This window comes from Dermochelys coriacea, chromosome 1 (genome assembly GCF_009764565.3).
Source record: "Dermochelys coriacea isolate rDerCor1 chromosome 1, rDerCor1.pri.v4, whole genome shotgun sequence".
In the NCBI taxonomy this organism is placed as follows: domain Eukaryota; kingdom Metazoa; phylum Chordata; order Testudines; family Dermochelyidae; genus Dermochelys; species Dermochelys coriacea.
Window position 1 is genome coordinate 349,185,812 of NC_050068.2, and position 27,111 is coordinate 349,212,922.

General features: G+C 44.0%; 1 protein-coding gene across 2 annotated transcripts in view; it reads right to left on the reverse strand.

Annotated features, from left to right (window-relative positions):
- Positions 1 to 1,966: 1,966 nt before the first annotated feature.
- The window catches only part of STRIP2 (striatin interacting protein 2), a 62,306-nt gene continuing 37,161 nt past the window's right edge, over positions 1,967 to 27,111 (reverse strand). For both annotated transcript variants that reach the window (XM_038419683.2, XM_038419704.2), the window contains 5 exons: positions 24,190 to 24,290; positions 21,933 to 21,999; positions 9,113 to 9,217; positions 6,393 to 6,597; positions 1,967 to 3,363 (listed from right to left, as the gene is read on the reverse strand). In XM_038419683.2, the coding sequence (XP_038275611.1) occupies positions 3,113 to 3,363; positions 6,393 to 6,597; positions 9,113 to 9,217; positions 21,933 to 21,999; positions 24,190 to 24,290 (729 nt within the window). In that variant the 3' untranslated portion in view covers positions 1,967 to 3,112. The remainder of the gene's footprint in view (positions 3,364 to 6,392; positions 6,598 to 9,112; positions 9,218 to 21,932; positions 22,000 to 24,189; positions 24,291 to 27,111) is intronic.

A 27,111-nucleotide genomic window follows, 5' to 3' on the forward strand; every position in this document is an offset into this window, starting at 1 on the left:
TGTACTTCAGCACCAAAAGCCTAACTGGTACTTCAAAACAAGTTCTCCTCTCTTCCTCTTATTACATACTTCAAAACAAAATCTGAGAGAAGAAAGTTGCTTGGAATCTACAAAATAAATGATACAACAGCTAACCTCAGAAATGAGAGTCTGAAATGGATACACAAATAATTCATGTTTCCTTCCTGCCCATGTCCAAAAATCTTATCTAACAAACCTCACTTTCAGGAGCACATCTCCTGCCACAGTCAGAAGTGAGTTCTCAGTAACCCAGCAAACAGATATTGTCCACAGGCTTGTAATCAGAATTAGCTACATATCAATGCTTGTTATTTTAAATTTATGGAAAGGTTTACCACTGACCATGGGGGGGAAAGGTCAGAATGAAGGGAAGTCTGAGTGATTAGAAGCCTTCCAGCCATAACCATAAATAGAACCAACTATGGGTTTGTGCCCTCCTGTTGGAGGTTGAAGACAAGGTGTGGCACTTTTAATGTGCACATTTTCCTTCCCGCTGACTCTGGAAAAGACTGTCTCTATAAAAAGAGCCACCAAACAAGTCAGTCAGTACTAATAGGCCGAAGGTACAGAAACTGTGGAGTGTGGATTAAGTTCAAACTATAGGACCTTGTCAGTCATGTAGCAGTACCTACATTTCACTTCTACTCACACTCACCTGAGGTGCTTACATGGCCCTTATTACCATGGTAGCTGAGCACTTCCATCTTTAGTTTATTTATCTTCATAACACCCCAGTGAGGTAGAGAAACACCATTATCCCACTTTTTACAAATTAGTAACTGAAGAACAGAGAAAGGTCAAGGTCACATGGGAAGTCCAGGCAGACCCAGGTTCAACAAGAGGCCCAGGCTAGCACCCTGACCACTGGATCTATAGCAAATTTCCAGTTACCAATATGCCACCATCTTGTTATTTAATGTTGGGAGAATTCTTATTTTCAAGGCACAGACACTGGACGGCTACCTACATTAAATAATTCTATTATTTTCCAGCTCCTTTGTTTGTTTGGTCTCCTTAGAAACATCAGAATAAAACATCTCCGATCCCCATGATGTAGCATAAGGCCTGCACAGCGTTGGGAGATCTGAAGCAGAGAGATAAGAGTTCAGGTAGCTGAGGGGAGGACTGAAGAAGCCTTGAATTTTTACAAAGAATATTAGCAACTTTTCTTCTGACACCTTAATTTGAGGAAATGCACACGCCAGAGAAGTCACTCTGCTTTATTTTTCACACGTGTTTAAGAAGTGAACAGATTTACTATTGCCATTTCTTTGAAAAATGCCTTATCATACAAACCACATTTAGAACCATTCTCAGCCTCATTCCGTTGTAATGAACACCGATGCTGGCGTAACAAATACTTGTGGCCTTATTTCTTGTGCCCTTGAGATGCGGCTAACATGACTACCGTCTAAATGATGAAGTTTTGCCTGCAATATACTAACAAGTGCTGCTTCTACAAAAGCTGAATTCCTCTGTTCAGGAAGGACAAACAAAAAGGTAAAACCCAAGATTGTTCTAAGGTCTTGGCTGTCCAATACTGATGGGAAAACTCACAGCACGTAGGCACTGCCACTATACCTTCAATGTTGCTTTTATGTGTCTCTCTCACAAGGTCTCCTACTGACTGTCATGGGTTTTACTGTGCATACGCCATGCCAAGAGCCAAATCTCATTCAGTGGTTTAGCCACTGACTTTAATATACTGGACAAATGATTTTGTTCTGACACATAAGCGACTCTCAGTTGTTATATCCATGCAACACAGGCTTAAGCGAAGGTAGACTATACCTGAACATTTATACTAAGCCCTAAACTTTCAAGTTGTAGAAGTCTCACACACCACCAAAAAGCTATAGGTTATACAGTTCACTATTCTTTTCCCTCAGCACAGAAATGCTATGCCCCCCGCACACACACACACACACACACACACACACACACACACACACACACACACACACACACCATTTTACGATAGAGCACAAAGAATAGCCCCCCAACACCAAACAAATTCCTGTGTCTCAAAAAGTCAGAAGGGTCACTTTCAGCAAGACATTTTACAAGGCAACAGGAAGAGCTAAGTAGAAATCTAGCAGGTTACAGTAATTGCACTTCATAAAAACGGCCCTGCTGCCCTATCTTCTCTGGAAGGAGAAGAACAAATAATTGTAAATTAACTGGGCACCTACAATAGACAAGAGAGAGAATCTCTTATGTGGCACCTTTTGCAGTTTAGGTTGGTAACGTCTAGTCAAATAAGTCCAGGCTCACTGAAATATTAAGTAGAACAGACCTCAGTCTGTCTAACTCCTTTACGGCAAGGACTTGTACATCAGAGATACCTTACTGTTCATTTTACTTCAATACAAAGTTAAATGAATGTAGTGAGGGAGGAAAGTGCTGGATTGATAGGTGTAGCAAAAGATGCAACACTGTCAGCTCTGGAAACCAAAATCCTAGGTTATACAACGCAAGCAGCAGTGAGGTTTCACCTCTAGAGGCAAAAAGGTAGTTTAGTTTCCATTGGCTTATTCAGTCTGTAGCCTCTGCTGGGATGGTCATATATCGCTAGTTATTGTTTACTTTCAATCTTTTGAGGTATTACGTGTATAATCTAGGTGTGTATTAGGCACAGTTCAGGGCAGTCAGGCAAGGCAAAGACCTTTCACAGTATAGAAATGTAGCAAGCTTATCATACATGAACAACGCTAAGAAAGAAGTTAAGATACTCCGAGCCAGATTCTGATTTCCATTATCCTAGTGTAAACCTGGAGTAAACTCCTCTGATGTCGGTCAAGTTTCTCTAGATTGTCACCAGTGTAACAGCAGAATTTGGCCCTCAACCTCTACGTGCAGTTCTGTTTACATTAGATGGTCTCTAAAAGATTGGAGGAAAGGGAAGGTCTCTAAAAGATAGGGACACCATACTTTAGGGTGTCTGAATAGTTATAAAAAGTCAATTCTGACAAGGGAGATTTTTAGCCAGACTACAGAACCCCCCAGTCAGAGAGTGACCTCCCCTTTCCCCAGGAAGTAGTATCTCAAAGCCTTACTGTGACAGTATTTGGTTCAGGTAATCCTGTCATTGTCACTGAAAATGTAGCAACTCTTCCCAGCGGATTGGCTGAGAAAACACCTCTCTTTCTAGCCAGAGTTCATACGAGTACTGGAAATCTTCAGGGAGCTCCAGCCGTTGCCCCAGCACACTCTGCAAGCAATTGTCCACCGGTGCAAACTCTGAGTCCTGGGATTTATCATATCTCCGGCTATTAAAGGCTTCAATGTTGGCTCTTAGTGTGCATTCTTCAGCTTGGAAATCCCATGGTCTGGCATCAATATCTGCATTTGATAAGAAATACCACCCCCACAAGAGTATGAGAAAATCATTCCTTTTTTCTGACATGGGATGAGGTTTTAACAGAAGTAAAGGATTGTGACCTCATCACACAGTCATATGCCCATGATGGTCAGATTCACAACAGTTGCTGCAAGAGCTTATTCCAAACCAGTTCATACTATGTATATATATTTCATACACAAATCTCCTATATTAACATAATGCTACAGTTGCAAAGCATTCAAAAATTAGGCAGTAGCAGAATTAAGGTTAAATGTACAACCATAATTCTTCCCCTCTCTGTATGCATTATGATACATGAGCATATACATATATTTTTCTACAGGACCCCACCATTTTTGCTGAAAATTGCCAAAGAAAACCTTCTGCCCGAGAGAGAGACAAAGCATGGAAAAATTTAACATTAAGTAAAATATGGCAAATGTATAACTCACTGTAAATCATGGCTGTTAATGGGAAGCAAGTATAGGTGTTTGGGAATTATTGGCTGGATGCAATAACCATATTTCAGCCATGTAATATCATTCAGTAGTGTCATTCAGTCCCCCTGAAGTCCATTTCTATATAAATAGTCACATTATAAAGATACAGTGAATTCACTGGTTTAAGGGGGAAAAGGTTTGATTTAGTGAGCTCAATGGCAACCCAGACATACATAGAATAAAAATAAACCCTCCTAGGGGAAAACAAGTCCAGGGCTGGTCTCTGAAAGCCTGAGCATTTCCAAAGTAGTCTGACAGGCTGTCCAGATCAAGATGTGATGTCTGCTGAGTACTGAGCCATGTTAAGTATCACATTATGTTGTTGCTTAAATCTCCCTTCCTGGGGGAATTTGGGATTCTGGCAAAATGCCATTTTCCATTAGATTGTTATGTCAGAGTAAACCATGGTACCATGGAGAGAGGAGCAAAATGTGGGGCAGAGATGGGGACCCTAGTGCCAAAGTGCAGCACCCAGCGTAAGAGAAATACATAACTATGCATAACATAACATATACATAACTATGCAGAAAGAACGAGGAGTAATGGTCTCAAGTTGCAATGGGGGAGGTTTAGATTGGATATTAGGAAAAACTTTTTCACTAAGAGGGTGGTGAAACACTGGAATGCGTTACCTAGGGAGGTGGTAGAATCTCCTTCCTTAGAGGTTTTTAAGGTCAGGCTTGACAAAGCCCTGGCTGGGATGATTTAACTGGGACTTGGTCCTGCTTTGAGCAGGGGGTTGGACTAGATGACCTTCTGGGGTCCCTTCCAACCCTGATATTCTATGATTCTATGATTCTATGATCCAAGCACAACCGCCTACAAGTCATCCTCGCTCTAGCCCAGTGGTGGGCAATCTGCAGTCCATCAGGGTAATCTGATTGCAGCCTGCCACTTCCCGCAGCTCCCATTGGCCAAGAACGGTGAACTGCGGCCACTGGGAGCTGTGGGGGGCTGTGCCTGCGGATGGTCAACATCAGCAATATGTCTTGCGGCCCGCAATCAGATTACCCTGATGGGCCGCATGCGGCCCGCAGGTTGCCCACCACTGCTCTAGCCTCACCATCTTTTCTTTGCACTAGTTGTAAAAATCATCCTTCATTTCTGTGTTTCCAGCTCATTATTCTTAACAGTGGCTGGTAAATTAGTTTTTTAAAAAATGGCGAGACCTCGTTTTAAGAAAAAAACAAAAAAACCCAAAAAAACTGTAGGTGCTCTGCTTCTTCTGTCTGTGAGCGTCGAGTGCCTAAAACTCCCCCAACAGCCAAAAGTGTGAAGTAGCTGTGTACCATCTGCAGGACAAAGCATTCCTACTACTGTCTTCACTCACTTCAAGAAGCAAAGAGCAAGTGGAGGAAAACAATTTTATGGTAAATAATTCAAAAGGGACATGTCAAAATAAAAAAAAAACAAAAAACACATTAAGCTTTTGTGTCATGTGTTTCCTTTTCGGATTTCACTAAACTCCACAGTGAAACGAGATTAATGAGTTCTACCTTTGATTCTCCTGAATCAGCACAACATATATGTTACAGCTCTCAAAAGCAAAGGGTGAAGGCTTAAATCATTAACAAATCATTTTAATTGAAATTAAACTCCCTAAAGTGTTTTTATGTATAGCCAATTTCTCCTACTCATTTAACCTACTCCTCCCTCAAAACTTAAGTACGGGGTTTTGATAGTGTCCCATTCATATGAATTTCTTAGAAAGTTGCAGTGTCACCTGGCCCTGGGCTTAATCCTCATTAGGTGATAAGTAGCATGGACACAATACAAGTTTTAAGGCCAGGTTGTCAAGGCAAAGAAGTGTGTTTAGATCCTTCCTTCCTCTTTAACCAAGCCTGGGATTCAGATTACCCTACTGAATTAACCACAAAGCAAGGGCACTGAGTGTGTAGTCAGCTGCATCCCATGGGTTAATGCATCACTGTAGTTGTCAGAATCCTCCTCACAGCTGTTATTGTAGAAAATACGGAGATAGCAAAAAAAGGTAGAAACTATATCCCAGGGGTGGCAGATATGCAGCCCACAGGCCAAAACACAAGCTTGCACAATGTAGCCTGTAGCAACCCTCACCTTTAGTTCAGAGATGTGACCTGCGAGCCCTACTAGTCAAATCGGGGTGGATTTTCACACACTGGCCACATTTACACCCACAGACTTGATGCGATTACAGGCACAGCCAGTTACTTGATGTACAAAATGACCTCAACTGCACACAACATTGCACCTGCAGTTTTTACATTTGCAAAGTAGCAGGTGCAAATGGAGGCTGAGTTGAAATAGTGCTGACACAAGTCCTACAGATCCCAGCTGATAATGCTCCGAGTACTCATGTGATGGGAGGTTGGATGCAATCTGTGCTATCTTAAGCAAATCATATGTGGCCTTAAGGCTTCTGAACAGCTACCAGGGCAGCCCTCAGCCAGACCAAGTTTGTAGGGTCCTGATGGATCAGCAGGTCAAACTAAATGCGCAGTAGCATCAACCAAGAACCCAGAGACGGTGCTTTCTCCAGGGATACTCACCGTTGCCATAAGCCCAGTCATCGTTCATGCGGTGACGCACTTTCTGGTAAATGGCAGACATCGTTTTCATGTTGCTCTTTCTCCACTGGCGCCCAAGGTACTTGGTCTGGATCTTCAAGAGTTTCAGCACATACAGCTGCATCATGGCCTGCTTCACTTTCAGAGCGCGTTTCAGGATCGGGGCGGATTTAAAAACCACCAGCATCTACCAAATTACCAACAAAAATGTTGTCAGCACATTCCGAAGTTCTTAGCCGCTCTGACACCCTGGTGGCAAACGTAGTAAAAAACACAGAAAAACTGAATAGGGACGTGCAGCAGAGCTGGTAAATTGTGGAGGGTGGGTAATAAACTTTTTTAACTATCCTTTTGCAGAGGAAGGTTTCTGTAAGGGAATTGACTCCTAGATTAATATAACTTTAATATGGACCAATGTGGGGGAAGTAAAACTAGCAGCACAGCAGATTTTAAGAGTATTCAAAACAATTGGCCAGCCTGAACCCCGAGCAGGAGCATTCACTGTGGCCCATTGACACCCTGCAGACTCTTTTGGGGGCACGATAATCTAGACTTATTGAGCTCTGCTCCCTTCTCTCCTCATCTTCCTCTGCTTCTCCTCAAAAAAAGCTGTTATGCGATCCCATCCACCACTAGGGCGCCTCCTCCTGGTGGTTCTGGGGATTAGCGCCTTTCAGGTCCGACGCCCCCTTCTGCCGCTCCTTGATGTGTCCTGCCACATATCTCTGTTTGCAACTCAGAGTACTCCCTCTTCATGGCTTGGCCCTCCAGCCAGGTCACGACAGTTCTCCCCTTCCAGGGCATAAAGGTCCTATCAGATGACTGGGCCAGATAGTTTCTGTTCCACTGTCCAGTCTGTGCTGCTCCCCCCAGTGGCTGCTAGGGGACCTGGATCAGCTCTCTACTCTGGGTTCCATTCCAGGAACCCTATGCCTAGCAACCATCATCTGCTTTCTCCCTGACTCTGTTGCTCTTTCCCTGTACTCCTCCTTACATCTTCTGATCCCCGACCCTGGCTTTACCAGCCCAAACTGCCCCCTCCCAGGGAGTAATGGAAGATCACTTAACTGCATAGCCCTAACCGCGTCTCCCAGGGAGTGACGACAGACTACTTTCCCTGCAGCCCCTTTCTGCTGCCAGCTTCCTGCTCCAACTGTTCATTTGTATTGCCGGCTCTGTGTTCACTCTTCCCTGCCCTTTCCTCTCAAACAGAGCCATGTGTAACATTCTAGGCACGATCTCCCAGTTTCTTCTTGTGTCAACATCTCACATTCTAGTTACAGAAACTCCTCGCTTAACATTGAAGTTCTGTTCCTGAAAAATGCTACTTTAAGAGACATGATGTAAAGCGAATTCAATTTCCTCATAAGAATTAATGTAAATGGGGGGGTTAGGTTCCAGGGAAATTTTTATACATTATATATATTACACACACACACACACACACACACACACACACACACACAGTATAAGTTTTAAACAAATAATTTAATACTGTACATGGCAATGATGATTGTGAAGCTTGGTTGAGGTGGTCGAGTCAGAGGGTGGGATGTTTCCCAGGGAATGCCTTACTGCTAAATGATGAACTAGCGCTAGGCTGAGCCCTCAAGGGTTAACACATTGTTGTTAATGTAGCCTCACACTCTACAAGGCAGCACGAATTGAGGGAGGGGAGACAGCATGGCAGAGAGAGACAGACACACACAGTGTGTGTGTGTGTGTGTGTGCGATGCGCTTTGCCCCTTTAAGTACACTGACCCCATTCTAGGTACATTGCCTTTTTAAGTAGATCAACAAGTTGAGACAGCAGCTAGCTGCTGGCAGCAAGCTCCCTTGGTCTTGAGCCTGTCGTGGCCTGTCCCCTCCCCCCCCATTCTGTGAAGATGGCTTGATGGGGCAAAGGAGCCAGGGCAGAGGTGCAAGTAAGCTGGTATGGCCCAGTATGTCAGACTGGACTGGCTTCCCCAGGCCAGCAATTTAAAGGGCCTGGGGATTCAAAGGCCTCGCCCCTCCTACTTGAGGCCCTGTCCCCTGCTCAAGACTCCGGCGTACCGGTAAGTCCTTTAAGTTACTTTCACCCCTGAGCGGGGGGGACAGGAGCGGGGGGAAGCGGGACACCTGTGACATTAGCACCCCCCCTCCCCTTCCCCACCCCTGCACAGCAAGCGGGAGGCTCCTGGGAGCAGCTCCAAAGCAGAGGGCAGGAGCAGCACATAGCAGTGGGGGGAAGGACAGCTGAACTGCCGGCAATTGATAGCCTTCTGCGTGGCTGCCGCACAGGGAACTTAGGGGGGCTGCTGGTCCACCCTGGTTCCAAACGCCCACCAGCTCCAACGGGCTGCTCTTTCTGCAAGCAGTGGGCAAATCAAGTGGCTGCCAAACAATGTTATAAGGGAGCATCGCGCAACTTTAAATGAGCATGTTCCCTAACTGATCAGCAAGGAAACAACGTTAACCGGGACAACTTTAAGTGAGGAGTTACTGTAGTTTAAATGTTTTCTTGCCAAGGGCAAGATCCAGGGAGAGAAATTAGCTTCATCATCCTAATCGGATAGCAAACTCTTGGACATAGAAGGCTGTTCCTTGCTCCATCAAGGATGGGCAGATGTAGTGCAGTACACTCGCTCACATCAAAACACCATTAAATGCACCACAGGATCTCTATGATAAAGGGCAAAACCCCCCAGGCCCCAGCTCACCATTGTCCTAGAATGTTTCCACTTGGTCAGCTTGTTGAGGAGCCTTAGCAGGTTAATACAGGAGAACAGGTTCCTCCAGCAGAACTGATTGTTGTCCCCAGCTTCCTGCAGACAGACACAGGAGGGAAAAGGGTCAGTTCAATGCTATTGCCTGCAGCATTAAAGTGGTGCCTCCCCAGAAATCTCCTTGGGCAAAGTTATTTTATGAACGTCTGACAGTGGCATCTGCACAGTTCTCATCCCATATAAAAGATAAGGGCATTGAACACCATAACACCCTCATCTGGCTGGCTAATCACTCTGCTTACAAGCTGACAGACACTGGGAAAAGCCACTCTGAAAAGCCCACTGTTAATGATGAGGATTTAATTTGTGCGTATGTTAAGAGAAAGGGATAAGATGGAAGCGCAGTCACCCGCTTGTGTTATCCAGGGAACTACCTGCTGCAGTATACTTGCATTCATTGTTTACATACAGAGAAAAAATTACAGCCTAATAATCACCATTTATTTACAGAATTGTGTTTTTTGGATTTTATATATGAATTTGCACATCACCACAGGCATTGGGGACATTTAGCAGATAAACAAAATGAAATTACATAACAGATGATGAACAATAGTATGAGTCATAGGAGGACAAAGCTTTTATATTGCAGAAATCCCACTGGCATTTTTTTAAATTCTACTCATATATTATATAGAAGCAGTATATCAAATAATCACCCACCAGCTCCTATTTGTGCAGATTGTGTCCGTTTCTCCTCCAGAAGGAGCAGATATAAAACAAGCGCACATTGGATTAGAAGATCATATTTCTATGGTACCTTTCATCCCAAACTAGCCTCAACACCACTTCCAAAGCAGCAGAACTGAAATGCAGCTACTTCTGGAGTGAAGGGCAGCAACTAACCGTGCAGAGCATGCTGCTCGAAAGAGAAAATGGACATCATGGCAAGGATGCAAGAACAAATTTCTACACGTACACAAAGCTCCCCTAGATTTTAAAAAGATGTTCATGCAGAGAAGACAGAACCTGGGATTTGAAGATCTTGTCTGAAAGGCCCACGCAGTTAACCCTGGTATTCTAGAGATTTCAAACCAGATCCAGTCCCTTCGGCTTCATCATCAATTTTGGGGGGTAATAAACATCAATTTAAAAAATAAAAATGGACTAAAATGTCCCCCCAAATTGAGGACGTTCATTTGTATCTGATCTGACACGTCAGTGTCCAATTTGGGAGGTAAGCTCCTCACGGCAAGGACCATCTCCCTCTATTTGTACACGCTTGAGCTCTCTGTTGGTACACAATAATCGATTTGGGAATAAGGGCAGACACTAGTACTGGCAGTTTTATAAGCCATTTTCATTTGTCTAGCAAATACCTAGGAACCCATGAGAAACTGAAACTTGTCACATGGCACAAATACTAGGCCTGCTCAAAGGAAGAGCTCTAAGCTGTGAAAGGAGGCTGGGAGACAATGAAGTGGCTTTTGTAAGAAAGGACGCCACTATCATATTTCACCTCTTAAAGGCCAGGTCTACAGTAGAAACTTTTGCCGGTATAACATCTGTTAGAGGTGTGGGTTCTTTTTAAACAACATTTTTATAATCAGAAATAGCCCTTGTGTAGACAGTTATGCCAACAAGGAAGTGATTTTGCCAGCATAGCTTATTTAGTTCAGGCAACTGGTATAAGCTATACCAGTACAGCATATTTTCACTGGTAGAAGTTGTGTCTACACAAAGAGGGTCTGCACAGCTACAGCAGCAAACCTTTTCCAGTGCAGGCTAGACTACAGAGGCAATCTACCACTAAACATCAATCAAATGGCGTGCAGAATTTATCCAGACAGGAGACCCCTGTGGCTGTAAAGTATTCCTCATGACAACGTACAGTCCTCACCTGCAAACTGCAACAGGCTGTGTTTCTTCAGCCAGAATGCTTTCATGCACGCAAAGCCTTTTTAACTTAACTAGCCTTGGTTTTGTTATTGTTGCTTTGGGTTATCAGCAGTATTATAATGGTGGGCTGGAATTATTTTTGCTGTCATCCTTACTTTAACTGTAAAGCTTAATTACTCTAAGTCTTCACACCTCCTTTATGAAGGAGGAATTATCCAATAGGCAACAAGAACATCCCCTCGAATTACACTGCTAAACTGGCTCACGCTCTCCAACTCCTCTAATGAGGAAAGATTAAGCAAGACCTGGCTCTGCTCTTTTCTCACAGCGTTTTCACAGGAGACCAAAGAAGCGAGTCTCGTGTTCCCTGTCTGACGACAGTGTAACCAGGCAAGATCGCACTTTTCTTCCCTTTACCGTCTCCCTGGGGAACCCTGCCTCCCATATGACAACAAGTACATGGCACTCCGCCTGAGAAAGGGGGAGGGGGACACTGAACTGACCCAAAGGCGATTATGTTTTATCCTAGTCCTTTTCATTAGCCTTCCTCTCCCCCGACCCCTGGTTTTTCTTTTTTGGACTGCCTCTGAAAAAGAAGCTATATTTTAAAAAATCTCATTGATTTACTCCTTCTGTATAAATTTTTCATGGAAGCAGAATGTAAACACAATCTATTTCTTTGTATTCAACCCGCACCAGAGATATTTTCATTCCCACAGAGCACAATCAACTGCTATGACAGCTAAGAAATATGTAATCATAACATTAATAAAGTTCAAACCAGGGCATCAGTGAAGTATAACACCTTTTCATTAGATGCAGAAAATTCTAGTTGAAGGAATACATTTCACACACACTCCCTCTCTCTCTCCTCCCCCCCCTTATAAGGAACATTAGGGCATGTTTCAGTCCTATTAAATAAGGTGATCTCAAACTGGGGCTCGTGACCACTCAGGGGGTTGCAAGGTTATTACATGGGGATCACAAGCTGTCAGCCTCCACCCCCAAATCCTGCTTCACTTCCAGCATTTATAATAGTATTTAATATAAAAACCGGTGTTTTTAATTTATAAGGGGGGGTTCGCACACAGAGGCTTGCTGTGTGAAAGGGGTCACCAATACAAAACTTTGAGAACCACTGAAAATCAACACGTTTTTTGGGGGCGGGGGAGTCTTAGTTTTATTTCACTCGTTAAAACATAACATGCCATTTCCATGTAAACAAGAAAACCTTTGTAACAACCCTGGCAGAGTGATCTGTAGATCCCGAGAGAGAAAGAAAAAATATTCATCATCTACACACAGACCTACGAAAAGCCTCCAGACCTAGCTTAAAATGTAAGAATTTGGGTGCTAAGCGTACCAGCCCAGACATAATGTAACATCTACTATCCAGCTCAGCCATGGAACCAACCAAGAAAACTCAGAAGAGGAAAGAAAAGTGAAAACTAAGACCTGGCTAAGTAGGATGACCTACTGCAATGATCTAGCACACACGAGGTCATGAAAGGATCACCTCAGACCTATGAGAAGAGGAGCTAGGTGCACCTTACTCCTCAACGGTCTTCCCAACAGCAGTACAGCTGCAAATTCTACAGAACTCTTAAGTACGGCAAGATGAGGGTTTCCAGGAAGAAAATCATAAGCACCTCATGAGCTTCTTACAAATGTATTTCAGTTGCTAGAAGTGCAACAGCACATGGGACAGTGGTTCAGGGGCCCCCTGACATATTCAAATTATTCCTTCCAAATGTACTTATTGACATTATGGAAGGGAAGAGACCTCGATAGGTCATCAAGTCCAGCCCCCTGACCTGAGGAAGGACCAGTTAAGGTCAGGTTTGACAAAGCCCTGGCTGGGATGATTTAGTTGGGGATGGGTCCTGCTTTGAGCAGGGGGTTGGACTAGATGACTTCCTGAGGTCCCTTCCAACCCTGATATTCTAGGATTCTGTAATTCTAAGAAAACCTAGCCCATCCCTGATAGGTGTTTGTCCAACCTATTCTTAAAAACCCCCAGTGATGGGGATTCTACAACCTCCCTTGGAAGCCCGTTCCAGATCTTAACTGTCCTTACAGGTAGAAAGTTTTTCCTAGTATCTAATCTAAATCTCCCTTGCTGCAGATTAAGCCCATTCCCGCTTGTCCTACCTTTAGTGGACAACTGATCTAATTCTGTTTATAAGAGCCCTTAACATATTTGAAGCTGTTAACAGGTTTTTCCCACACACACACACGGTTTTCTTTTCTCAAGACTAAACTTGCCCAGTTTTAAGCTTTCCTCATTGGTCAGGTTTGCTAAACCTTTTAGCATTTTTGTTGCTCTCCTCAGAACTCCCTCCAATTTGTCTACATCTTTTCTGAAGTGTGGTACCCAGAATTGGACACAGTACTCCTGTTGAAGCCTCCCCAGTGTTGAGTAGAGCAGGACAATTACCTTCCAAGTCTTACATGCAATATTCCTGTTAATACATCCCTGAATGATATTCCTTTTTCGCAACTGTATCACATTATTGACTCATATTCAATTAGTGATCCACTATAAACCCCAAATCCTTTTTAGCAGTGCTACTGCCTAGCCAGTTATTCCCCATTTTGTAGTTGTGCATTTGATTTTTCCCTTCTTAAGAAAAGTAATTTGCACTTATCTTTATTGAATTTCATCTTGCTGAATTCAGACCAATATAACAACTCTGGATATACTTGATATCCATTGAAGGATACAATCCCATTTTTAATCTTGTTAAATTTGGCTCCTTAACTATTTCCTGTGGCAATGACTTCAACAATGTAATTACATATTGTATGAAAGAGTATCCATTTACTGGTTTTGATTTCCCCTACTCTTTACATTTAATTGACTGTCCCCTTGTTTGTGTATTACGAGACAGTGAGAAAAAAGCTCCCAATCTACTTGTCTCCTCTAATTTGCCTCCTTTCTAAAGCAAACTATTTCAGTCTTTTCAATTGTACCTAACATAGGCATTTTTCCAGACCCTTGATCATTCTCATCTGTCCTCGCTGAACCCTCTCCTGTTCTGCAATATCCTTTTTGCAAGGGGGAGACCAGCATGGGACACAGGATCCAAGGGGGCTGCACCACTGATTTTTTTGGATCTCAGCTGTACACTGAACAGAGGTTTCATTGAGCTGTCTACAGTGACACCCAGTACCCTTTCTTGAATTGAGATAGTCAGTTTAGAACCCTGTATGGTGTTTTCCGCCCCTCCAATGTGCCTCCAACTACTTTGCATTGGTCAACCTTGAATTTAATCTGCCATGGTGTTGCCCATTTCCCTGGCTTGTTTAGATCTCTCTGAAGCAGGGTGGATTGATTTAAATCAAAGCAATTTAAATCATGATTTAAATCACCAAGTGGAAAGCCTCAATTTAAATAATCGATTTTAATCAACTCTTCCATTTATACTTCAGTTATTTTCTAAATAAATAAAGTTACATGCTTATTAGATGATATAACCATTAAGCCATGTTGCACCAGATTTGGTACATCTTTTTGCTACTTAAGAGGGTTCCCTAGAACTACAGTAGAACCTCAGAGTTACGAACAACAAATTACAAACTGACCCATCAACTACACACCTCATTTGGACTGGAATTACGGAATCAGGCAGCAGCAGAGAAAAAATAGCAAATACAGGAGAGGACTGTGTTATACGTAAACTACTAAAAATAAATAAAGAAAGAAAGAAAGGGAAAGTTAAAAAAAGATTTGACAAGGTAAGGGAACTGTTTCTGTGCTTGTTTCATTTGAATTAAGATGATTAAAAGCAGCATTTTCCTTCTACATAGTAAAGTTTCAAAGCTGTATTAAGTCAATGTTCAGTTGTAAACTTTTGAAAGAACCACCATAACGTTTTGTTCAGAGTTACGAACATTTCAGAGTTACAAACAACCTCCATTCCCAAGGTGTTCGCAACTTTGAGGTTCTACTGTTTATACATGTATTTGAGTAATTATATAGTTTAATATTTTCAGATTCTTATTAATTGTATATTTTTAGTATGTTAGAATATGGTGAATGATATATTGCTTATTTACTAGATAATTAATGTTTTGCTTATATTTGTGTCAAGCTGAATTAGGCTGGTAACTGGAATTTAATTTAATACAAATAAATTTTATATGCTGTTTTGTGTGTTTAACAAAACAACCTTAAGTGTTTTGGACACACAAATTTCTCTTATCAAAACACATTTCACATTTACAACTAAATGATTTATTAAACAGAGGGATTAACTCTAGTCAGTGAATTTAACTGATTATTTTAGGTCAGCCTGGGAAAAATTTTCAAATATGCCTAAGTAAAAGTGACTGGAGCTTAAGTTCTTACTTGCCTAAATCTCTTGAAAATGAGACAGTCTCCTAAGCTACTTAGGCTGACCTATTCCATATTTATAAAGCCTGACCTCAAAAGTCAGATGTTTTCCCCCTGATTTCTATAGAAAAGCAGCCTTTAACTCAAAGTTTTAGATAGATTCAGCATATTTATTTTTTATTTAAATGTTTTAAGAGTTTATAATAAGTTTAGATCTTAACATACTTTGTATTGTGTTCATATTTCATTATATTAACAGGTTTATTTTTTAAAAGAAAAAAATTATGATTTAAATAATCAAAAAAATCTAATTTAAATAAAATAGGATTTTTTAAAAATAATCTATTTTTATCCACCCTGTTCTGAAGTTCCTCACAGTCCTCTCAGGTCCCAATTAACCTAGATAGCAAAATTTGCAGATGACACAAAGTTATCTCACTATTCACCTCTTTTCCATATTATTAATATATCCCTTAAGGCCCCCCGTGTTAACCTGTTACCGTGATGAAAACTGACCATTTAATCCTACTCTGCATTCCATTTTCTAACCAGTTTTCTGAGCATGACAATACTTTGCCTCTCACCCAATGACTACACCTAGCTTCTTTAGTAGACTCTTGTAAGGGACCTTTTCTAAGGCCTTTTGGAAGTCTAAGTAATGTCATCTAGTTCTTCTATATCCACTATTTCATTGACATGTTCACTATCTTCTTCTTTGCCTTCACCTTGTCCAATTAGTTGTGATTGGTGGCTTTTGTTCATTGCCAAGAGATCCTGTTGAATGAGTCTTTCAAGCTGGCACCAACCTTCTTCATGTTCTCCTTCCATGTCTCGAACCATGTTTTTCTAGACCTTTGTGGTCTTCATCCTGTGACTGCTAGATCTTGTGCTCTCTGGCCAACATATCCTGTGTCATATTGCCTCACAAGACCCTGCCACTGCAGTCAATACTCCCTCAACTTTCCCGTGAGGGGGACTACCTGCATCATGGCTCGTACCATTCCACTGGATAGCCTATCAGCTCTTGTCAGACCCAGTGTCTACCTGAGCGTTCTCATTTTGTCAATGTGAAGTAGTTGTACTCTCTCTCTCTCTCTCATTGCCCAGCATTCTGACATGTACATCCTGGCTGGCCTAAGCATGGTCTTATACACTTTGCTCTTTAGTATACTTGGCTTATCCTTATTGCAGAGAATTCCCAGCAACTCCCTCCATTTGCACCAAGTGCTCTTAATGAGACTCCTAGCACCCACATGCACTTTCCCGTCATGGCTCAACAATGAATGGAGGAATTTGAATTGTTGCACAGATTTTAACTCTACCATCTAGTTTTACTGGCTCCTCATTGTCCTTCTCAATGAAGCAATGTGTGTATTCCACCTTTCATCTGCTGAGTCATAAGCCATTTTCTTCTAATGACACCCTCCATGGTTCTAGATCCCTTTCCACTTAGTATATGTGTGCACAGCAATACAAATAAATAATGATGTCTAAAGAATTCTAAGAGATTAGTGAGACAACTTTCCTTTGCTGAATCTGTGCTGGTTAGACCCAATCAGATTATGATCTTCCAGATGATTTGTTATTCTATTTCTAATTATCTTCCTTAATTGCTCCATTTAACCCTTGGTGATCCAGTGAATCCACTGATTCTTTTGTAGGGTTCCTGCTTCTGAAACAAAGACTCTCATGTTGAGACTCTCTAGCTATTTGCTCTTTGAACTCCATTTTGCTCCTTCTAATTTGCCTTTTACTTAAAGCCTGCTGTAATTTATACTCCTGTTTATTGGATTCACTAAGGTTAGATTTCCAAATTTTAAAGGATTTCTCTTTGGCTTGAATAGCCTCTCAAAAGCTTAGCATTTAGGCCTGGTCTTCACTTGGAAATTAAGTCAATACAACTATGCTGCTCAGGGGTATGAAAAATCCACACCCCTGAGCAACACAGTTAAACAGACCTAAACCAGGGTGTAGACAGCACTAGGTCAAAAGTAGAATTCTCTGGTCGACCTAACTACTGCCTGGGAGGTGGATTACCTACACCAACGGCAGAACCCTTCCCATCAGCGTAGGTAGCATCTTCACTGCAGTATTTTAAGTGTAGACGAGCCCTTAGTCATATAATGGTTTACTCCATGGCCTTCTGGTTCTCTTCTTATTCAGTGGTATGCATGGCTTCTGAGACTCTGTTTTCCTTCGTAGCATCCAAGTCAACTCCAGGGATTTTATGGCCTTTCCTTTCAGCTTTATGTCCTTTCTGACTAACCTTCTCATATTATTCAGATCTCCTCTTCTAAAGTTTAATGTCGCTTTCTGGTACTTTACCTGTCCTATGGATGTTAAATCTAATTATACTGTAGCTACTCTCCCTTAATGGCTCAGCAACTATCCCCACTCAAACTAGCTTCGGTATGTGACTTCAGATTAAATCCAGAACAGTTTCTCCCCTAGTATGCTCTAGAAGGAGAGGTGTACAGTAACTGGAGTTTGAGAGGTTTTGTCCCTATGGGTGCACTATTGTTGGATGCACGTGTGCCCATGTACTCTTGACCGGAGCGCCTGTGTGTCCACACCTGCATTCCACACATCCTCATGCTCTGATGTTAGAGTATATAGGGAGGGACAGACCTGCCAATGCTCTATTTTGTCCTCAACTTGTAGTTGAGTTAAAAATTGAGGCAAATTTTACCTGACCCCTTCTCTCCTACCCAGAGATGGGGAAAAGGGCCAATCTGCCACCCCTCTGGGGAGCAGTATCCTTGCCTGGCCCGCAGTTCAGGGATAACATAAGAACGGCCATACTGGATTAGAACAGTGGTCCATCTAGCCCAGCATCCAATCCTCTGACAGTGGCCAGTGCCAGATGCTTCACAGGGAGTGAGCAGAACAGGGCAGTTATTGAGTGATCCATGCCCTGTCATCCAGTCCCAGATTCTGGCAAACAGAGGGACACTTCAGAGAATGGCTTTGCATCCCTGCCCATCCTGGCTAATAGCCATTGATGGACCTGTCCTCCATGAACTTATCTAGTTCTTTTTTGAACCCTGTTATAGTCTTGGCCTTCAGAACATCCTATGGCAAGGAGTTCCACAGGTTGACTATGCGTTGTGTGAAGAAATAGGATGAGGAAAAGGAGGGGGGTTGCTCCCCTACTCCAATGAGATGTGGCTGACAACCCTGCCAATCCAGGGAAGAGGGCTGGAAGGTGTTTCTCCTCTCTGCCCCCAAGGGAGAAGGTTGCCTTCCCTCATCACCATCCCAATCCAGGGGAAAAGGGAAGGAGTGAGTCTGGAGGCACTTACTCCTTCGTTCCAGAAGCGAGCTTGGTTGCTGGACTTAGGGGGTGAATGGAGGACTTATGCCCCTGGCCTTTAACCACTGCTGTTAATGTGAGGGGACACCTGAAGGATCTTTCTTTTTCCCCCTAATTTGAGCAAGTTCTGCGGTTCATTGGAGTGAATCATGGGGACAGGTCTGGGCTCTGACTCTTCCCCTTCCAAGGAATGGAGAAAGGATGGATGGGTTCAGAAGCAGCCAAAAATATGTGCTGCATGAACTGCATGGGTGGGTATTGCACCCGTGTGACAGGAGGCAGGATCCCCAATGCACTCAGAACGAGGGGCTGATAGTGGGGAATGCAGCAGTTCTTACCCCAGAGCACAAGGATTTATAGACTGTAGGCAAGAGGCACAGACCCCTGGGTCCTGCTGACTAAAATCTCTGATTAAGAACACATGGGTGCACGTATATCCCGCAGCGGTGCACCCAGAGGGGCAATAACTCGAAGAAGAACTAGCTCTTGCAAGAAGCAATTGCTTAAAGTGTTGAGAAATTGCTTCTCTAAACTTTAACACATGTGCCATTTGACCAGTTTCTACATGAGTAGTTGCAGTGACTCATCGTCACCTTGTTAGATTTTGCTGCCTCCTCGATCTCTCAACGTTGTGCGCTCAGTTGCGTTTTCTTGATTTGGAAGCTTAAGTGCGACCCAATTGATGCACAGGCCTTAAATAGCCCATCTGCACTGGGCTGAATTCTGGAACTGTAAACCTGAAGGAAATAATGAAGATAACAGATTGCTGAGACCTGTGTTTGAATTGCAGTGGTACGCAAGTCCACCATCCACAACTATGATCCACAACTAGAACTATCAACAGGTGCTCTAGATCTGTTTAAATGCAGATGGTTTAGGACTGGGAAGATCTCCAGGAACCAGCATGGTCTAGTGGGATGAGCCTGTGATTGGGTGCCAAAAGCTCCCAAATTTTAACTCCGGTTCTGTCAGGGACTTACCCAAGCTCCTCTCTCTCTCTCTCTCTCTCTCACACACACACACACACACACACACACACAGAGTGCTCTGGCTCCTCCACCTGTCAAGTGAGGATAACATTCATCTCCATGACAGGAGAGTTATGAGGCGAAATCAGTGAATGTTCATACTGCACTTCATAGTTGCTTCAAGTGCAAACTAAGAAAACAGCTGCAATTATCAGAATATGCCACTAGATGTCACTGTTGCTTCAGAGAAAGTGAAGTCCAAGTGGCTTAAAAGTTCACTCCAGTTTAAACACAAAATCTGGCCCACTGGAGAAGTACATGTGTACTGCCTTATAGTCTTCATTTTTTTTTTTTGAGACTTTCTTAAAAGCAGAACTTAAACTTTTCCCCAGCACCACTGAGTATGCAGAGGGTTGTGGGTTTGTTTGTTTGTTTTTTTTTAAACTGCTTTTTGGATGGAGCATGGAATAAATTTAGTTCCATCTGCTGATTTTATTGTTGCCCTGGCATCATTAGGGGTTTTGCAGCACTGCTTTGGGAATATTGTTAGTTCACTTGTACTCCCTCCCCTTTACTTGCCCTGAAAAAGTGGATCTCAAATACTGCAGGCCCTGTAACAACGGTGGCTATTTGCTGTTTTCACCATGGGCAATGCCAAACAAACCCAACTGCACTACATATTAAGGGCTAAATTCTGCCCTTAGGCACACATGCAGTTTGATGATTGCCCCCTAGCAGCATTCAAGAGCGGAATTTGATCCTTCAGATCTAGAGAACACTTCCCGCCCTGGTCTGATGGCTGTCAGCTCTTACCATACTGAACAGCTCCCATGTGAATCACTGGATGGGCTAAGGGTTTGGAAGACAGAAAATTAGGGCCCTACCATAGTCACAGTCCATTCTGGTCAATGTCACGGCGAGAGGGTTTTAAAATTAGTCAATTTAATGAATTTCATGGTGTTGTAACTGGGGGTCCTTACCCACAATGGGATCATGGGGGAGGAAGAGGCGGGGAGTGCAAAGTTGTTGTAGGGAAAGTCCCAAGATTGCCACTCTCACTTCTGTGCTGCACTTCTGTGCAGTCTCTGAGCTTTCTGCAGTTAGAGGAGGTTCCCAGAGATGTAGGTGGGTAGGATCTCCCCTGTGCTGATGGTAGCGCTCCAGTCATGGGCTCTTAGCTGCAAGTCCAGGCCAGATTACAGCAGGGCCCCCCAGCCTATTTGGGGGCCCCCCCTGGAAAAATGAGTGCCCCAGACCCAGAAGAAGCCACAGGGTGGAAGCCCCGGCAGGAGCCCTGGGGAAAAAGCCCTGAAGCCCAGGCTGTCCCAAGCTCCAGCTGGAGTGGTGGGGGGTGCCCTGAGCCCTGGCTAGAACAGCAGGGAGCGGAAGTCCCCAGGAAGCCCCGAACTCAGCGCCCGGAGCTGCAGCTGGAACCATGGGAGTGGGGGGTCTGGCACGGGGGGGGGGGGGGAGACATGGAGGGTGTATCACCCTCATTTCTGCACTGCCTCTGGAGGTGGGTCTGATCTCCCTACCAAGAGCAGCCATGCAGGGGAAGGATAACTCCTTTCCCTCCCCAGCGTCTCCAGACCAGCAGCTAGCCCCAAGCTCCCAGCAGCAGGGGAGATCAGACTTCACGTGGAAGGGCTGATTTCATGGTCCAAGACATGTTTTTCACAGCCATGAAGTTGGTAGGGCCCTACAGATAACGTAGGGAACACTAGTCTGGACTGGCCTCTGGCTCATAGAAGATGGGTTGAGTCAAAGTCCTTCCAGAGGAGAACCTTGCCCCATCTCCCCACTGCCAGAAAGTCTCCCATTCTCCTCACTCTCCAGTCCAACAGTCCCTGCTTCTGCTTGATCCAGCCATCCTCTCTGGGTTCCCAGGGTTACAACATTAAACGTGAGTCTAAACTCTTCTTCAGAGTCCCTTTAAAATGACTGTGGTTGTGAATCTGCCATTATGATGTGTCATCTCCAGTCCAGGTATGTCTGACCCGGATAAAGTAGCTTACACTTAATAGCAACTGGATATTGACGACTTCTGGTTAATAGCGACATTTTGCCGGGAATCATTCCCGTCCCATTGCCTGCAATGTTATGGGACTCAAAGGTTTGCCATGGCATGTTGCTTATTGACATGATTTTGAAGAAATGCCCCAGCTGCAGGCAAGTCTGTGGGGCTGCAGCTAGAGAAGGAAGTGCTGGGACATGCCTGCAGCTGGTGGTGAGCCCGTGCTAAGCGCTTCCTTCTGGGGCTGCAATGTCTGTTACAAGGGTTATTGATGTTCTCCTTACCAGGCTTTCCGCAGTGAGCTCAGGCAGCTCATGAACTGTGCAGTGTGGATAATCCAGGACAGAGATGCTGTGGGAGACAGGGAAGGGAGAAGCAGCATTCATGAAGCAGCAGATCAGTATTCAAGGAGCTGTTCTAAACCGGTCACCATTACTTTTCCCAGTCAACCATTATGATCTCCAACTCTAGTTCACTATATCCTGCATCTTAGACTAGATGGTCCTTGCAGTCCTTTCTAACCCTGTGATTCTAGGATTCTTAATTACAATGATCCCAGTTGGCACAGGCAGAATTGTGCAGCTGTGACTTCCCCACCCCACACGCCAAGTTTTTGGGTGCTGCTAGGAAATCACTTGCTTTCCAAGTAGGTCACGATTTCTCAAAAGTTTTCTTAGTGTGAGCCACACTGAAGAGCCTGTCTTGCAGATGCACCTGCCTTTTGCATTTCTGATTGACAGACTACCTCCCATCCTATTTCCAAACTCGTGACACCTTCTGTCTCTCTGCTCAACAACACTTGTCAATTTCTTATTGCTCTAAAGTACATCCTGAGTGCAGTACTAAAGACTCGAGTAATTTGGACCCATTAAGCCAAAACAGATTAGCTATTTATAGATTTTAAAAAACCCTAGGTTAAAATAATAAGAGATCTGACTTACTTAAACTGATAGCGGCAAGGAAATTCGGAGTGAAGGCTGCAAACCTCTCTATCACCCCTTCAGGCTTTCATGTCTTAATATAAAGTAGCCAATAAAGAAGAATAAATACACCCGGTCCCCCACCCCAAGACATGCACACACCTAAAATGAGTAGCCACGTAATAAAATAGCTTAGTTCTTGTGCTATTTCTTATCCCTTCATCTTTTAAATCTATCTACAGGGAATCTTTAAACAATAAGATGACTTGCTGTACTGATTTCTGAGTCAGTGCCCATTCAGCGTAAAATCCCAAAATCAAAGAGACAGGTTTCAGAGTAGCAGCCGTGTTAGTCTGTATCCACAAAAAGAAAAGGAGGACTTGTGGCACCTTAGAGACGAACAAATTTATTTGAGCATAAGCTTTCGTGAGCTATTGCAGCCAGACTTCACATAATGCACCTGTTACAGTAAGACCACGTACAGGACTTCTACCTGCTCCCCAAAGATTGCACACAGTTTCTATGCATGGTCAGAAACTGCTGCCCCACATTAACAACTTGTTCATTTATTTATTTGAACATAAGTCTTAGACTGTCAAGCAGCATAGGCTCAATGCTCAAAAGTTTTTGGGGAATCTTATAAAGGCTAATGTGAAATGTTCTCAGGAAAAAGCAAAACTGTTTGGATTTAAGCTTCCACGCACTTGCGTGACTGTAACTAATAGAGGAAAATTTGGATTTTTAACGGCTCCAGAGTTAACATTATGTTTATTGTGTTTCACCCCCAATTTCTGCCCATTCAAAAGAACTGGGTCCAAATGGAAAAGCTGCAGCTTTTAATGACAAGAGAATAAACGTGCTTTGCACAGACAGCTGTTTTCCATCTTTAACTTTCTCAGATTAGAAGGGGAAAACAACCTTTCCCTCTGTGTATATAAACCTACAGTACAAGATAGAGATTAGTCCATAGAGCCAACTGAAGACCTATATGAAATGCTGTTACAGCTCATTGTTCTCTCATCAATACTGTATGTGGAACTGCATTTCGGACGTGCTCAAATACCAAGTCCTACAGTAAACTGAAACTTCCAGCTGTCCCACATCCAGAAACTAACTGGAGAGCAAAGGAGACAGAACTGTGCTTCCCTGGAAGGAACTTATGCATGTGTAGTCTTATTTCTCTGTTCTCTATGTAGGTGTAGGTGTGCGCGGAGGTGTGTATGTGTGCGCGCACATCCAGACATGGCATATATAGATTTAACTAACAAGTCCAATATCTCGAATCACAGAGTAAAATAAAGGCCTTCCTATTTCAAGGCACTGATAATAAGCAGCAGTGGAATTCAGTGACACTGCTGTGACTATTTAAAGCCAGCTGGTCGGGGTCCAGAGAGCTGAGTGATAGACACAGAAGGTGAGAAAGGCCCAGGAGATTCTGTCTACCCCAAGCCTCTAACCTGCACAAGGTTGTTTCCCTGTTGTGTGTTCTCTAGTACTCTGTCCTGCCTAGAACATGGCCCCTTACAGTTGCTTTGGTGACCACAAGAGGAAGATCTCCTCCACACACACAAAGCCCCTACTAAGCGCAGGAGGAAAAGGAACGGCTGAAAACGGACTGTACCTGTTTTTGGCAGTGATGTAGGACATGATATTCTGGTTGAAGAACTTCAGGATCAGTGGGATGCAGTTGGCAAACACCAAGTGCTGAGACACGTACTCAAACTGCAGAAAAGAGGTGAACGCACACAGTCAGGCAGTGCAGTTAAAAAAAATAAATCAAACAAAAGCCACATTTCCGCATCCAATTAAAAACCTTCTTCCATGGATTCACTGCAGCTGGACCTTTTCTCTCTTGGCTCTTCCCCATATGCCTGGTGCCAGTCTCCTGTACATTTCTCCCCACAACCCTACAATTGCTGGCGCGAGAGGGATCTCATCTGCAGATCCTGCTCTCTGGAACAGTCTCCTTCTCTCTCTGTCAAATGGTCTCTCCAGCACTTTCCAAGTTTCAACTAAAAAACAAACTTTGTACATGCATCTTCAGTTCTCTCCCTCTGTTAATATTTAATCCTAAAGCCTTTAGAAATATGGTTGCAATGGCTACAACCTAAAGCACAAGTGATCTGTATATACATTGCTACAAATAGAGGCATTCCTCTTCTAACCCTGTTTTTTCCACCAAATGCATCCGATGAAGTGAGCTGTAGCTCACGAAAGCTTATGCTCTAATAAATTTGTTAGTCTCTAAGGTGCCACAAGTACTCCTTTTCTTTTTGCGAATACAGACTAACACGGCTGCTACTCTGAAACTCTTCTAACCCCCATTACCCAGGGATTTACAGCAAACTTCCATTGGAAGGAACGGTTTCTTCCTTTATTTTTACACAGCACAGAACAAGTTGTCAGTGCTCAGTGACTTCGGACAGTGGTGATTTGTACACAATTAATACTTAGCCATTCTCTGGCTAGGTATTACAAACTGCACCCCTACTCTGGTGTTTAGGCACCAGTAGCCAGTCTCTTCCCATCAGAGCATCTTGAAGTGTTTACAAACATTACAATGATGCCTCATGTTTCTCTCTTCCCTGACCATGTTTTACAAAGAGGGACATTAAGGGCTTGTCTACATGGGGAGTTATTACAAAATAGCTACGGCTGGTTAAGTCCATGTGTGGACACACTTATTGCAAATTAGCGTAAACCACTTTGGAAGTGGATTAAACTAATTTGGAACAAGGCCAGAACAAGAGCATCCACAGATTGAATTGGTCAGGAAGCACTACTCTGCTTTAAATTCTCACTCTGCCATATTCCCGATTAATTTCCATGTGTAGACAAGCCCTAAGGCACACAGAGGGGGAGTGACTGGCTCAGGGTCACACAGCAAGCCAAACTCAGAGTCAAAACAAGACCAAGGAGTTTGGACTCCTGGTTCCAAATTCCTAATACAGAGTATGGGAGCAGACAGAGCAGCACTGTAAAATGCAAAGACTGGCCCACAGGGGTCATGCTAAGCTGGTCTCAGCTAATAGCTTAACCAGGGGAAGCTCCCTTTTTTCCTCACCAAGCAAAATTGTTGGTCCCTCTTTGGGTATGTCTACACTACAGCTGGGAGTGAGCCACACGCTAACTTAGGAAGAGCTAGTGTACTAAAAATAGCAGTGTGGGCGTAGGTAGCAGCTCGGGCTCACTGCCCAAGTCCAAGCCTGCCTGAGCCCCTGGGGCTGTCTAGCGACAGCCGCACAGATCTATTTAACCCACTAGCTAAAGCAGAGCCAGCTCCTGTTGGTCTGCCCAGGCTGGGAGGGACGCTGCCAGCTGCAGCACGGACATCACCTCCCAGTCTTCCAACGGAACCATGGGGGATGTACAGAGAGACAGCACTAGAAGCAGGGGAGCAGAAGCACCCTAAAGGGCAGGGGGCACAGGTGCCCAAACCGTGACCCTGTGCCATGACTCCCGCCGAGGCCCCACCCTCGCACCACCTCTTCCTCCAAGTCCCTGCCCACTCCCCCCATCACTCGCTCTTACGGCTGGTAAAAAGTGGGGGGGCCATGGCCCTCTGTCCCCTCCTGGCTGGGAGTCTCCACTGATTAGCCAAGTCCCTTCCAGCTTCTGGCCAACCGCTGGCCAGCCCAGTACACTGGTGGTCTGACAGCCCCACGTTTCCCAGAATGAGGTGATATCAGGGTGACCAGATGTCCCGATTTTATAGGGACAGTCCTGATATTTGGGGCTTTGTCTTATAAAGGTGCCTATTACACCCTGTCCCAATTTTTCACACTTGCTATCTCGCCACCTTAGGTGACATGCTGTTTGCAGATTAATTACAAAACAGGAAGAGGACCCTCATTTCTGCTGATCACTCGGCTCCACAACAGCCAAGCTCTGGTACAAGCTCCACAGCAGACAGATGCAGCAGGGAGCAACTCTTGGCAAAGCCCCCGGGTGAACAAAGCATCTGGTCGGAACATCATTTTACCAGTAACCTCAGTGACCATGATATGCACACGCAGCTGGATGCGACATTTACACAAATATGAAGGGTCACAAAACTAGAGCCAGGACGTAAATCTGGTTTGTTCTGCTTGAAATGTAGTTTATTTCCCTGGCAGTCTTAGCTCAGCAATAGCAGCTGGATCGCTGGGCGGTTCCTGCTTTTTTTAACTCTGTTTTCCAGCACAGGTGACGGATGCAAAAGGCACTTCAATGTCTCACCCAGGGTTAAACAACAAGCAGGATCAGAACCTAGGAGCCCCCGGATGCCATTTTCCTGCACTACCTGCTGGATCGCATGCACCCTCGTGTCACGATAAAGGGGGAAAATGAAAGAACGCCCTCCTGTGGTGAGGGGAGCAAGACGCAAACACGTAAGGGGGCATGAGGGACCCACTGCAGCTGGGGATCATAAAATTTAGTGTATTCACATCAAATGGGTATTCGGTATGCAAAGTGGCTGCAGTACAGGGCCAAGGATGCAGCCCAATGTAATGTTTAGTCAGCCATTGTTAATAAGGGAACTCCTTAGCATGGTCACAACACC